This window comes from Helicoverpa armigera, chromosome 29, assembly GCF_030705265.1.
Source record: "Helicoverpa armigera isolate CAAS_96S chromosome 29, ASM3070526v1, whole genome shotgun sequence".
Classification (NCBI taxonomy): domain Eukaryota; kingdom Metazoa; phylum Arthropoda; class Insecta; order Lepidoptera; family Noctuidae; genus Helicoverpa; species Helicoverpa armigera.
Genome location: NC_087148.1, coordinates 4994571 through 5009563, shown reverse-complemented (window position 1 = coordinate 5009563; position 14993 = coordinate 4994571). Strand labels below are relative to the sequence as shown.

The following is a 14993-nucleotide window of genomic DNA, read 5'->3' as shown; positions in this document are numbered from 1 at the left end:
TTGTCTTCTACTATGTTTGATTACACCGAAGTTAAGCGAAGCAGCTCACAGCCCCGCTGGTAGGACACAGTGGCGCAAGTGCGACTACCGTGCTCGATGTTTTTAAAAGCTGTCCGGAGTCTGGAAGATGGCTGTGCTACACCCCTGCCATCTCAGAGACCGTCAGGTGGTTTTGAGAAAGCTCTGAAACTAGAGCTACTTAGCTGATTGAACCGCCAGCTCACTCGAAAAGAAGAAGACGAAACAAGCATGGTGATAGAACAGACAGAAATCAAAACAGAATATATCATTTCCGTTCATAAATCTTTCTCACAGTATTTCTGGTTCAAAATCTTTATTCCGAATTTTGTTTTATTATATAGGTACATATAACCAATGTATTTTATCTCTTTTCAGGCTCCATATCTCTTACGGCGTTATCGGTGACGCCTGTAACGTCACAGGGGTCAGCCATGAGCCAGTCAGCGCCCTCAGCGTCAGCCACTTACGATGCTGATGATGATTCGGTAAGACCATCTTCAATGTTCATCTTCTGCGTAGTCTTTACACAAAGTGTTGGGGTCGGCTTCCAGTCTAACTGGATGCAGCTGAGTACCAGTGTGCCATATGGAGTGACTGCCTATCTGACTTCCTCAACCAAGTTACTTTAGCAACCCTTGGTAGGATTGGTAAGACTGGTTGTCAGACTTTCTGGTTTTTGACTACTCGTAACTACTGCCAAACATGTTCAAGTGACAGCCGGGAGCCAACAATCTAACGTGCCTTCCGGAACAAGGATAAACTCGTCATATTAAGATGGTCATCCATCCACGGACAGACCACGCTAGTTTTGCTTAACCTTATCATCAATCGGGCTGCGATCAGCTTTGACTTAACTACGAGTTCGTCAATATTAGTATGGCTACAAATCATTATTATAGTCTTTGATTACATTGTTTATCTTGTCTTTGCAGCCGGTTCCCCCCGTACCTTCGTGCCGTTTCCCCAAGCTTGAAGAATGCGCCCATTTCCACTACGAGCGGGTGTCTCTCGGTGGACTCAGCATTGAGACTGTCCGCTGTGAGGATAAGTGCCAAGACTCTATGGAAGATGGTGAAGGTATGTCAATTTTTTTCTTGTGGAAGACCATCAAATGTACGGTAGACTGCACATCAGTGGTAACTGTCATGCACCTTAACTCAATAGTAATAAGTACGATTTTTCTATAAAACTGTTACCACTGACCTGAAGGTGAATGTACATGTATGTAAAAGACTGGCTTCTGCCAGCGGTTTGCACCCGCATCCCATGAGGAGTCCTGCCCGTACCGGGATAGAATATAGCCTATGTTACTCGGGAAGAGGGTAGCTTTCCAACAGTGAAAGAATTTCTAAAATCGGTTCAGTAGATTAGAGGGAAGGTAGCTTAGACCCGGGAGAAAGACATATTTTGTTCAACATCTGGCTACAAGTAGTTATCTCGGGACGCGGGTGAAACCGCGGGCGGAAGCTAGTAATAAATAAGTATTGATCTTTGAAAGGTTCTTCCAACCAATGTGTTGCTGGGTAGTTTGTTGCGCCACTTCTTCCCAGCAAAAACACATAGGAAGTGGTGAAGGGTGAACGTTTTTGGGGACTGTCTTGTGCAATTCTGATATTCGAAGTGTTGTTTTTGACCTATTTTTTAAATAAATATTTTTTAATTTTGATTATTCAATATTTCTATCCACGTTCCAGGTTGGATATGCCTCAAAGTGCGGTCCCACGTGAGTTCAACGGAAGAGGCTTCAGAGTCCAAAGCCCTGAGCTCGTCGTGGACTGAAGCCAGCGATGTACGGGAGTGGACGCTCACGAGGAACAGGGATAACTTGCTGCAGTTGGATGATATGTTGCATAGGTACGTATGTACTAACCTAGTGGACTTTGTCTGCATAAAAACATTTTTTTTTTAAATTATTATTTGTAGGTAAAGAGTTTGATAATATTCTTAGAGTAGAACAGCTGCTAAAAGTCCTTTAGAAATGAAAAAATGAAAATGAAAAATAATTTATTCTTAGAAAATTTTCCATTACTTTACTTTTTGTCCGCAATAGTTATATATGTCGGAGACTGTCAATAGTACGGACACTAAACGTCACGCAAGCGCGCCCTCTGGTGGCGTTTCCGGTGAAACAACATTTTGGCGCGCTCGGCAGAGTAGTGGTGGTCGGCGTGGCGTCCGCGGAGCTCAGTCTTGGTCGAGTCGTCGTGCTGCGCACATCTCGAAACTGCCCTACGTCACGTCTAGTGTTATTGCCTAGTGTTGTAGTACCGTTGTAGATCCATATTGTAAAGTGTGTAAAGTGTCTTTGGTAATTAAAGTGTAAAGGTTCTTCTAACCTAACAGACAGACATGTGTTGCTGGGGAGTTTGTTCCGCCACTTCTTCTCCCCAGCCAAAACACATAGGAAGTGGCGAAGGGCGGGCGTTTTGGGGGCTGTCTTTTGTTCTGACTAATTTGAATAAACGTTTGACTTTTGAGTTCGTTTGAGTTTTGAGTTTCTTTGAGTTATCTCTTTGCTTGATTACCCTAACTGATGTCGGACGATAGTGCCATCCTTGATGTTCGCCTCCGACATATATAATGTCTTTTAATGGTGGAATTAAGTTATTAAAATTGTCATTAGTGTGTAAGCTTTCCTAAGAATAAATAAGTTATTGGTTATGCCCTAGATCCTACAGTAGGATTCCCTGTTTTATAGGACCTAGGCTCTGCGATTCGTTCACAAAAACTTAATTGTAGAACTTTAAACCTAAACTGGAATGTAACCAATAAAAATATATGGGAACATGTTTCCATCCTAATAAAAATGGAGCCCAGTCCCATCGTTGGCTACAGTGGCTGTTCTCATATAAGGAGATCAGCTGCGCTGCGCAGGACATATTACAGTGCACGCACATTAGCTTGGACTGCGGTGCACTCACTATTCCTTCACTCTCATAGCGCGATGCGACGACAAGCCGACACCACCGGAGAGAAATCAAGCCCAAAAAATAAATATAAACACTCTACCTCTATATCAACGAATTAAGTTGAGCGAAAACTATAACAGCTACTTTAAAAAAGAACTTTTTTGTTACCTACTCTAAGAAACTTATAACATCTTATTTTTCTTATTTCCAGATGCATATACGACCGCAAAGTCTCCGGTCTACCGAACCTTCGAGAGAAGATCTCCCCAGCCCTCTCCCGGTCTGAGTCAGAATACCAGCGTCTGATATCAGACTACGTGCATCACCTGTCCATCATAGCGGACGACTCTATCAACTGCGGGCCCGTGCTTAACTGGCTGCAGATGGACAATAAGGGTATCTAGGCTTTTACATAATATGATGATGGCTTTAGATAAAACTGAGTACCAGTGTGTCATATAATTAAGGCTGCACATAACTTGAATTTCGCAAAAAACCCGGACTTTTGGCGTTTTTTCGAAAATAATATGCAAAAAAGCCGATCATTCATTTTGCCGAAAAATTGGTCACTTCTTCAAACCCCGCTCGGATGGCCCCCGGACGGACTTCAAAGTAGGACAAATCCGGGGAAATCCGGACGGATGGCAGCCCTACAACCTAGCTATCTTTTCGATACTCCTTGGTAAGAAAATCTGACTACCCGTAACGACCGCCAAAGATGTTCAAATGACAGCCGGGACTCATAAAAACATGCTTTCCGAGACACTGAGGAACTCACTTAAAATAAATGATCACCCATCCGTGGACCGACCGCTCTAAACTTTGCCACCTTATCCATCGACCTGTGCGGCTGTTACTTAACCACGAGCCCCAGTTTATTAAACTTAACTATTTATTTGCAGGCCACAAGCTGTTGGTAGCGAATGAAGATTCTTCTTCAATCAACACGCCAGCCGTCGCCGCTGCTTACTCCGTCAGGAAATACGTGTCACAGGTATATAAAATGATGATGATGATGATGATATTAATATTTTAATATTAATATAAAATATTAATATTAAAACATACATAAGTAAATGTATGACTATGTGCAATTAATATTAAAAAAAAAAAAAAAACTAGGAATTGTGACACATAGGTAATAAAAATATAACAGAAGGAGAAAAATAAATAAAAAAATTATAAGTATGATAAGAATTTTGGGAAAAAAATATTGTGTCTTCCTTTTACTTATTTGCATTATTTTTTTATTCAAATTTTGAGTATCTTTTAGAACCAAAGGAGATTGGGCAAGAATGTATGAAGTCTGGTCCAAATGTCCACCACGAACGAGACCTATATAATTAAATAGTCCACTTAATTTAGAGTAACTTTTACTAAGAAAGTAAAAAAAAAAAAACAATGCCAAAAAAAAGTTATAGACAAAAATGTATTCTTAATTTTCGGTAGTTTTTGTTTGTTATCATTATAATTTTTTATTTTATTCCACTTCCATTTCCGCACTTTATCTAAAACTAAGATGAATAAGACACATTTGCATATAGACAGCCCATATTTTTGCCAGATGGATGTACGAATCACTAACCAATTGAGGCGCCAGAAGTGCTTGAATATACTCAGCGGTTCCTGGTTCCAGCGGTAACTGGTGGTGTCTTTTCTCTAATAATGAACAATTCTATTTTGTCAGAAGTTACAGAAAGTACGAAAATCGAACATCACGAAAAGTAATTGAAAAAATGAAATTGAAAAAATCTGTAAAATGTTGTATTTGATTTTGCTATAACTTTTTTCTGGCATTATATTTTTTTTTACTTTCATAACAAAAAATGTTCTATATTTAACGGGCTATCTAGCCATATAGGTCTCATTCGTGGTGGACATTTGGACCGGAATCGCCCATTGTCCTTTATTTGGTTATTCGATTTTGAAAAGTATGTATTTCTATTTATTGAATTTGTTTTCAGGCGCGAGACGAAATAAGTTTCGAAGTGGGCGACATGATATCTATCATCGATATGCCTGGTAAGTTTTACTTTATCAATACCTACAATGAAAGTTTTTTTTTGTAACGCTTACATGTTAACGATTTACACATATCATTCACGTCAAACAAATAATATTTAAAACGAAAAATCAATAAGAAAGATACAATACTGTTAATATTACATGTCAAAAAAATGAAGCTTAGCAAAATCAGAAAATCAAAATCATTTCAATCATCACATTATAATGAAAATGAGCACATTTTTATCACAAATAACCAGACCTTAAAACTCCTGCCCGTCACCACCTCCTATGTGTTATCGCTACAAAAACAATTGCTTCTCTTTTTGTATAATGTAAGGTTAATCTGGCACTGGGTATTACGTAAACATCGCACCCGCGCACGTTGTTTCGTCACCACTCGCGACGCGCTCGCAGCTCGCCAATTACACTGAAGTAGCCAAAGCATACGTGCTCGTTCTTTGTTCAAAGTTCAACATTGAAAAATCAAAAATATTTTATTAACCAACTATCTTCTGCCAGCGGTTTTACCCGCATCTTGTGGGAACTACTTCCCGTACTGGGATAAAAAGTAGCCTATAGCCTTCCTCGATAAATGGGCTATCTAACACTGAAAGAAATTTTCAAATCGGACCAGTAGTTCCTGAGATTAGCGCATTCAAACAAACAAACAAACTCTTCAGCTTTATAATATTAGTATAGACAACATTTTTTACAATCGTTGAGGCCCTAGATCTCACACTAGGATTCCCTGTGTTGTGGGATCATTGATGAAAGCTGTTCGATTTGGAATCGAACTTGACTGCCGTAGAATGAAATAAATGCATTTTCAGTAGCATTCATCATGTTTGAACTTTAAAAGGGACTATGACCCTTGAGTTTGTTTCGGCGTTTCTTTTCAGGGATCAGTCAGTTAGGAAATGCCGACCTCAGCGTTCTAAAAATGTCGTGTAAAAGTGATGTAATGTCTAACTTGCAAAATAAACGATTTCATTTCACTTTGCAACTTTGTTGAATTGAGTCAAAATTTTCATTCCTTTATTTTTATGGACAAAAATGCCAAGTGTATATTAATATTCCCAAGCTCTACCAGGTCCAGCGGAATCCCTGTGGTGGCGCGGCAAGCGAGGCTTCCGCGTCGGCTTCTTCCCGCACCACTGCGTCGCCGTCATCGGGGACAAGGTGCCGCGCCATATGACGCAGCCACCGCCTATTGTCGGGTATGTATGTCTGACGAGCAATAGCCATGTGGTGTGCTGTGGCTAAGTGATAGTGGGCTTCTTCCCGCACCACTGCGTCGCCGTCATCGGGGACAAGGTGCCGCGCCATATGACGCAGCCACCGCCTATTGTCGGGTATGTATGTCTGACGAGCAATAGCCATGTGGTGTGCTGTGGCTAAGTGATAGTGGGCTTCTTCCCGCACCACTGCGTCGCCGTCATCGGGGACAAGGTGCCGCGCCATATGACGCAGCCACCGCCTATTGTCGGGTATGTATGTCTGACGAGCAATAGCCATGTGGTGTGCTGTGGCTAAGTGATAGTGGGCTTCTTCCCGCACCACTGCGTCGCCGTCATCGGGGACAAGGTGCCGCGCCATATGACGCAGCCACCGCCTATTGTCGGGTATGTATGTCTGACGAGCAATAGCCATGTGGTGTGCTGTGGCTAAGTGATAGTGGGCTTCTTCCCGCACCACTGCGTCGCCGTCATCGGGGACAAGGTGCCGCGCCATATGACGCAGCCACCGCCTATTGTCGGGTATGTATGTCTGACGAGCAATAGCCATGTGGTGTGCTGTGGCTAAGTGATAGTGGGCTTCTTCCCGCACCACTGCGTCGCCGTCATCGGGGACAAGAGAAAAAAGATTAATAAATGGACATTCTACGGAATGAATCTAATATGTGAGAGCACGTTAATGTCGGTCATGCTTGTGATCTCTCTCCGGTGGTGTCGGCTTGTCGTCGCATCGCGCTATGAGAGTGAAGGAATAGTGAGTGCACCGCAGTCCAAGCTAATGTGCCTGCACTTTGACATGTCCTGCGCAGCTATCTGATCTCCTTATATGAAAACGTAATTATTATTATTTATGCAATTCTTTCTTCTCTTCCTCAACAGTTCAGTAGCAGTAGCCCCAATAAAGCCGGTGCTCCGTAAGCACGGGAAGCTGATCTCTCTCTTCCGTAGCTTCATACTGTCTCGACCCTCGCGCCGCAGCCTGAAGCAGCAAGGCATATTGAGGGAGAGGGTCTTCGGATACCATCTGTTGAATTGTGGATATGATATTGGGATCGGCTTCCAGTCTAACCGGATGCAGCTGAGTCCCAGTGTTTTACAAAGAGCGACTGCCCTATCTGACCTCCTCAACCCAGTTACCCAGGCAACCCAATACTCCTTATTAAACTGGTGTCAGACTTTCTGGCTTCTGCCAAGGATGTTCAATGACAGCCGGTCCTCTCCTCATATGTGAACAGCCTTTCACGAAAATGACCTTCCTTCTCTTTTTTCTACAGTTCAGTAGCAGTAGCCCCAATAAAGCCGGTGCTTCGTAAGCACGGGAAGCTGATCTCTCTGTTCCGTAGCTTCATACTGTCTCGACCCTCGCGCCGAAGCCTGAAGCAGCAAGGCATATTGAGGGAGAGGGTCTTCGGATGCGATTTGGGAGAACATCTGTTGAATTGTGGACATGATGGTGAGTTTTTCAAAAACTATTAGCTTTCTCTTCATTATGTTGGAATTAGTTAGAATTTAAATCAGAATTCATTTGCTTGAAATATGGTTTCAATTATAGGTCTTAAAATACAATTATGTTTCTTCATATCTCGCCTAATATTCAGCATGCAAATTTAATATAAATGGGCATAGTTCTCAATTATTTAAACCAAACAAACTATTACAAACTACTGTATGTCTATGGGCCTTTTTTGTTTGAAATAAAGGAGAAAATAGAGTAAAAAGTGTGTATAGGGGTAGTACATAAGGTAGTACATAGGGGTAGCACATAAGGGAGTATATAGGGGTAGCACATAAGGAGTACATAGGAGTAGCACATAAGGCAGTATATAGGGGGTAGCACATAAGGGAGTATATGAGAGTAGGACATAAGGCAGTACATAAAAGTAGCACGTACGTAACCCTTCGCAAGGACGACTCGCAGTTGGCCGGTGTTTAAAATATTTAAAAAATACGACTAAAAATCAATGTAAATGGACTTTCACCATTGACGTTTATGTTTGGTGTGTATGGTCTTAAATACAATGCTATTTTCTAAGATTTTTGTTTTGTCCCTCTCAGTCCCCGCGGTGCTAGTATCATGCGCGGCCTGCATAGAGGCCCGGGGCCCAGTAGACGGGGTATACCGGCTATCGGGCGGCGCGGGCCTCACACAGCGACTCCGGGCCGCCTTCGACGCCGGCCAGGCACCCGACTTGTGCGCCCCGGCCGCCGCCAGGGACCCACATGCAGTGCCGTCATTGTTGAAGATGTACTTCCGGTGAGTGTCTTGTGCGACATGTATAGAGGCCTGGGACCCAGGGGCCCGGGGCCCCGTAGACGGGGTATACCGGCTGTCGGGCGGCGCGGGCCTCACACAGCGCCTCCGAGCCGCTTTCGATGCCGGCCAGGCGCCTGATCTCTGCGCCCCGGCCGCCGCCAGGGACCCGCATGCAGTGCCATCGCTGCTGAAGATGTATTTCCGGTAAGATGAGAAATTTTGTTATGGACATTTAATAGCCGTAATAGGCAGGGCAAATGAAAAAAGTTAGTAGTCCGTCATTTAGATACCCCTAAAATAATGAACACATATTTTTATTTTCTTTCACAAACAAATAACAACACTAAATAAAACTACTTTTACGATTCCACGAGCATGGTGCAAAGGATCCGAAACATCTCGATTAAATAATATTAATATAACCGCGATAAGAAACGTCAAAGTTGTTTTATTAAATGTCTAATATTCGCCTAAGTGTCAGAAGTCAACACGTTTGAATTTCGTGTGACGTCACATCTAAGTAGAAACTTTACATATCCACGACATCACAAATCCCCACTCGCAACCTTTTGTTGCACCGTATCTTAGTAAATAAGTACATTTAATATTTTTTGTTTTGTAACAAAAATACGCGTCCAATATTTTTTGATAATCTAAATAGAATCAATTTGTGGTCGAAATTTTTGTTGCGAACAGCCAAATTAATTCTAGTTTTCTCTCACTTTGATCATTCTATCGCTTTAAGGTTTACTATTAAAACCCAATATTGGATCAAGCTCACCTTCGTACGGTAGACTGCACGTCAGTGGTAACTGTCATGCACCTTAAGAGCGTGTACGCTCGGCGCGCGAAGTCAACTTTAGGTAATTCAACGCAAAAAACCGCGCAGACTAGCGTCGCGGCTGTGTGCGTGCCTATCATACTTCACGTATAGTCACACAAACCATTTTGATCCTTTCGAGTGAAATTGGTAGAACAAAAAATATATTATTTAGTAAATAGTTAATAGCGGGAAAATAGTGTAAGTCTATGGATGTCTAAAATATAAAAGCATGAAAATAAGTCGTTAATACTTACACTCTTTTGCAAAAAAATCGGGCACCTATGAAAACCTTGGTTTTGAGGACTTTCTTTTGAGGACTTGGTTTTGTCGACTGATGATTAATGACAATGTTAAGAGTTTCTGTATTTTAACTGATTTCAAAAAAAGAAAGGAGGAGGTTTCAATTAGATTGTTTTGTGATTGTTCTCAATTTGATTGTTCTCGATTTCTCAAAGACGCCTGGACCGATTTGAAAAATTGATTGTTTATATGAATGGTCCAGTCCATCCAGACCGAAAAATTGTGGTCAAATAACAACAATTGCCGGAAAGCCAAATATTGGTGAAGAGCTTGGGTTTACCATTGCAAATAAAGTTTTAAGTTATCTATCCTATATGCTTCAAAAGTTATTCGAGATCAAAAGTCAAAATTTGGGTACATCCAAAATGAAAAAAAAAAAAATTATAGCTCGATTGGTAACAGACATCTGCAATAAGTGATTTCTAGCCAAAGGAGTCCGCCATATTGGATTTAGACTCGCGACACATTTTTTTTCGAGTTATTCATAGCAAGCCCTTTCATTTGATACCCATATCGTAGGAATGCATTAAAACATTTTTTCTCCATCTTGGGTATACCGCCATATTGGATATAGAATCATACATTGTCATTAAAACTGAACATTCAAACAAAATTTCAACTCAATCGATAAAAAAAATATGCTTCAAAATTGAGTTTTAAATAAAATAGTAATGTATCAAGATTTGTTGGTCGCGCTTGAAATGTACTCTATTCTCGGTATCCACGGCAGAGGTTATTCACCCTACGCGATGTGACGGAGCGATACGTCCTCTCTCTGTGAAGCCTTGCGGCGGTCTGGTCTGAGTTGACTCGCGTGCAGCGTTTTATAGTAGTTTTTAAATAATTTATAAAAAAATAAAAACGAGAGATTAAATTATAATATAAAGTTTATGTTTTAAAGAAAGAGTTATATTACTATAGTAAATAATTGTTATATTAAATTAAGTAAGATAGATAGGTAAAAAAAGCATTTGAACTTCACAATTTTTCACATTGTTAAAATATTTTTTTCTGAAAGATAGAGACCTAAATCAAAAAATGTTTTCAATTAACTATAGGCATGGGGATTTCGTCTATGAGTAAAAAAATAAATATGATTAGATTTGCCACTGTTTTCACATGAATTTAAGCTTCGAAATAGACGCTGAACGGGATTTTTATAAAACATCTGTTACGTTTTAGGGGTTTTAAGTATTTAAACTACACAAATTGAAATTTATGTTCAATTAACTATATAGACAGTGAAATTACCTTGCGTTATTAAAAAATAACATAGTTATAGGATAAGTAGTTACTGAGAAACAGTGGTTTGAAAAGTACCATTTTAGGCCAAATGGCGCGCGATTGACGTAAACGCTCTTAACTCAATAGTAATAAGTACGATTTTCCTATAAAACTGTTACCACTGACTTGAAGTTGACTGTACATTATCTTCTATTACTGTCTTTGTTAAAAAATATGTATGTCGGAGATGGTCAATAGTACGGACACTAAAAGAGACGTAAGCGCGCCATCTGGTGGCGTTTCCGGTGAAACAACATTTTGGCGCGCTTGGCAGAGTCGTGGTGGTCAGCGTGGCGTCGACGGAGCTCAGTCTTCGTTGAGTCGTCGTGTTGCGCACATCTCGAAACTGCCCTACGTCACGTCTAGTGTTGTAGTACCGTTGTAGATCCATATTGTAAAGTGTGTAAAGTGTCTTTTGTAAAATTAAAGTGTAAAGGTTCTTCTAACCTAACAGACAGACATGTGTTGCTGGGGAGTTTGTTCCGCCACTTCTTCTTCCCAGCCAAAACACATAGGAAGTGGCGAAGGGCCGGCGTTTTGGGGGCTGTCTTTTGTTCTGACTAATTTGAATAAACGTTTTTGAGTTAAGAGTGTTTTTAGTTATCTCTTTGTGCGATTACCCTAGCTGGTGTCGGACAATAGTGCCATCCTGATGATGTTTCGCCCCTATTCCGACATAAATGTGATTGTGTCATCAAACTTTGATATAGGTACTAATTATAATAATATTTGTCGACAGCGAGCTACCAAATCCTCTATGCACGTACCAGCTATACGAGAGCTTCGTGAGCGCAGTCCAAACTGGAGACGAGGCCGCCAGGCTTAAGGCCGTCAGAGATACCGTCGTGAAATTGCCTCCGCCGCACTATAGGTATGTAGCTATATCATCATCTCCCGAGCCTTTTCCCAACTATGTTGGGGTCGGCTTCCACTCTAACCGGATGCAGCTGAGTACCAGTGCTTTACAAGGAGCGACTGCCCTATCTGACCTCCTCAACCCAGTTACCCGGGCAACCAAATACCCCTTGGTAAGACTGGTGTCAGACTTACTGGCTTCTGACTAGGCCATCACGACCAGTAGTGGCAGTGGGTGTGTAGCTATATGGTGATGATGATGTCCTCCTAGCCGATTATCGGCCACGGCGGCTGTTCTCATGTAAGAAGATCAGCAAGCTGTAGTATAGATAAATCGTTAAGATATTCTCCCGTTATATATCGTTTTTTTCTCCCTTTTCTAGAACACTAGCATACCTAATGCATTATCAACGTTGCGTACGAGTGCAGTGAATAGTTATAGAAAATTTCTATGAATATTTCATTGACAGTCGTATTATACAGGGTCACAAAAAATATGTGATCCTGTAGTGTGTGTACTAAATCGTAGTTTTTTTTAGCTATAGTAAAGTTTTTTTCTCCCTTTTCCAGAACACTAGCCTACCTAATGCGTCATCTACGTCGAGTATCACTCCTGGGCTCGCAGACGGGCATGACGGCGCGGAACATGGCCATCGTATGGGCGCCCAACCTGCTGCGAGCACCGCGTCCGCAGCACGCACTGCAAGGAGTCGCTGTACAGGTAATGTACCTCAGAAAACATTATAGTACGCGCCAAATAAGCGTGCAATAAAGTTTGTTCACATCCTTCTACTAATGTATCCCAATATTTCAAAACGATACGAAAAAAATGTATGGGCAGTGTCGCTAACACGATCAATACAAGTGTATCGTGGTAAGAGGCGTCCTTGTCGCAAAGGATTACAAACCTGTGGTCAAAATTATGATCAGTCGTTTTTAGTTCAAATATGGGCAGACAAGCGCATTCCAAATTCGAACATACAAAATGGCGGACAGGTGATGCGCCCCTGACGGCAGGGCGGTTGAATGACCTTTATTTCAAGTTTATTTGGTGCGTACTATAGTCAAAATCATGTAAGTGCTGGAGTGGAGACCACGGACTAGCAAGCGCAGCGTAGGACGTCCACCAACAAGGTGGACAGACGACCTTATGAAGGTCGCCGTCGACGCTGGATGCAGGTCGCCTCCAACAGGTATCTGTGGAGATCTAAGGGGGAGGCCTATGTTCAGCAGTGGACGTCCGCCGGCTGAGATGATGATGATGATGTTCAGATTAATACGTTTTGCAGAAGAAATGTCAAAAAAATTGGCCGTAAAGTTTAGGTCACCCTGTATATTAAACTTTGTATGCGCTGTAGGGTGTCGCCGTGCAGGTAGGTACTGTGCCTCAGAAAAATATAAAAAAATAATAAATCTCGGGCTGAGTAAATAGAAGAAATATAAAAAAAAATTGGCCGTCAATTTTAAGCCACCCTGTAAATTAAACCTTGTACCGACAAGCCATCACGATCACTGTGCCAAACTTTATTTCGCTATTTGCCAACTAATTGAACATATTCTAACTTAAAGACTAATCCCGCGAAAAAATAAATCGATTTGGATGCAGGATGTAGTACCTACTACTCTCACACATCATCATCCTCCGAGCGTTTTCCCAACGATGTTGGTGTCGGCTTCCAGTCTAACCGGATGCAGCTGAGTACCAGTGTGCCACAAGCAGCGACTGCCTATCTGACGTCCTCAACTCTACTACTCTCACACATACAGCAAAATTAATCTTTAACGCTATACGAAAATCCTATTCTGGATTAAGCTCGCCGTTACACATAAACTTTCTGTATTGTTTCTGTGTTTCGTGTATTAAGTACGTAATAAAGAATAAGAAATCAGGCGTATGGAAAAAGAGACAGTTGTAGACTGTTTGCTTATTTTATAGTATTTAAGATTCCATAGATTAACAGATTTTCTGTGAGAATAAATAATGAACTATGTATTTATTGTTAACAGGCGGTGGTGACAGAGTTTCTGATCTGCTACGCGGAGGAGTTGTTCGCTCAGGAACAGGGCGAAGACTCGGGACCTGAATCTCTTGAACAGGTAATATATTTATATTTAAGATCGTTCATTCATTTTTATACATATAAATTACATTTTTAAATATTAAATACCTATAAAAGTATATATTATTGTAACTGTAGTTAGGGACATTGATTTTATTGTTAAATAAATTGTGTTTTAATTTACTTACGAACGTTGAAAGTAGTTTTTTTAAATGTCAAAAATATTCGCTTAAGTGTCAGAAATCAGTATTCGTTAGTACGTACGTTGATTAAGTAGTTGAAGACGTTGTTGTACTTTATTGAGCTGTGACTTTATTCCATTTGAGTAGGCACTTAACTAAAGATAACCAATTTTGAAATTTTGATTTAATTTTTTATAAAAAATAAACAATTTATACTTTAAATGCATGCAATGCAATGTTAGTACAATAATAACAATAACTTAATCAATTGAATCATTATTTAATTTGTGTCTCATTGCCAAGGTTTGAATATTTTTGTTCGTATTATTTCAGGAACGTTGTGAATCTCAGGTGGAGCTTCGCGGCACGGAGTCGTGTCGGAGACCTAAGAGTTTGCCCATCAATCCGCCTACTAAGTTATTGAGGTAAGAATAATAATATTTATGATGTTTTACCTAATGTAACACGTTTGTATATGACGGCGCCACCGTCGATGTGTCAACCGTCGATCTGTCAACGGTGGACCTTATATAAAGCGGCGCGCGCGCGACTCGGGTCATTCGTTCGCCGACCGTTGCCGAGTGCACACCTCCCACAAATTCCTGATAAATAATTGTAGTGACTAATATTGTGTTAATTGGAATAAACCAAGTGATTGTGTGAAGACCTCTTTGTTTTATTTAACGATGTCGGATCCTGACGCCGACATATACTTGTTTTATGTGAAGAAATAAATATAAATCTATATCGATTATCTTTTTGTTAAAAAATGAATGGTGTTCTAGTCTTTTTCGAATTTTTTACATGAAATTTCTACAGTGTTTCTTACACCTTTATATAGAATCTGATTTTTAGACTTTGTTAATTCATTTGTGAAGAATCCCATCGAAATGACGTTTTCTTCAATTGGTTTTGTTACTTGTGACTTCACGATAGTTAAAGTTAGCGAAGAAAACACTCGCTGTAGATGTTTCAGGCGTCAAATGACTAACTTTAAAAGCGAAGATACTTGACGAGATTTCTATATTTGATTGACACATGCATAATTTCGGTGAAGCACAGT

The 14993-nt window shown here is 40.8% G+C and overlaps 1 protein-coding gene across 10 annotated transcripts in view; it reads left to right on the top strand.

The window, feature by feature from the left end:
- Positions 1–14993, top strand: part of LOC110382765 (GTPase-activating protein CdGAPr) — a 97572-nt gene that overhangs the window by 63730 nt on the left and 18849 nt on the right. For 8 of the 10 annotated variants that reach the window (XM_064042666.1, XM_064042668.1, XM_064042667.1 and 5 more), the window contains exons 4-16: positions 397–506; positions 954–1098; positions 1716–1875; positions 3142–3326; positions 3833–3924; positions 4895–4952; positions 6019–6154; positions 7447–7625; positions 8228–8426; positions 11573–11704; positions 12259–12409; positions 13696–13785; positions 14264–14355. In XM_064042666.1, coding sequence (XP_063898736.1) covers positions 397–506; positions 954–1098; positions 1716–1875; positions 3142–3326; positions 3833–3924; positions 4895–4952; positions 6019–6154; positions 7447–7625; positions 8228–8426; positions 11573–11704; positions 12259–12409; positions 13696–13785; positions 14264–14355 — 1729 coding nt within the window. The remainder of the gene's footprint in view (positions 1–396; positions 507–953; positions 1099–1715; positions 1876–3141; positions 3327–3832; positions 3925–4894; positions 4953–6018; positions 6155–7446; positions 7626–8227; positions 8427–11572; positions 11705–12258; positions 12410–13695; positions 13786–14263; positions 14356–14993) is intronic. The other 2 variants (XM_064042664.1, XM_064042671.1) reach the window with 1 other exon arrangement.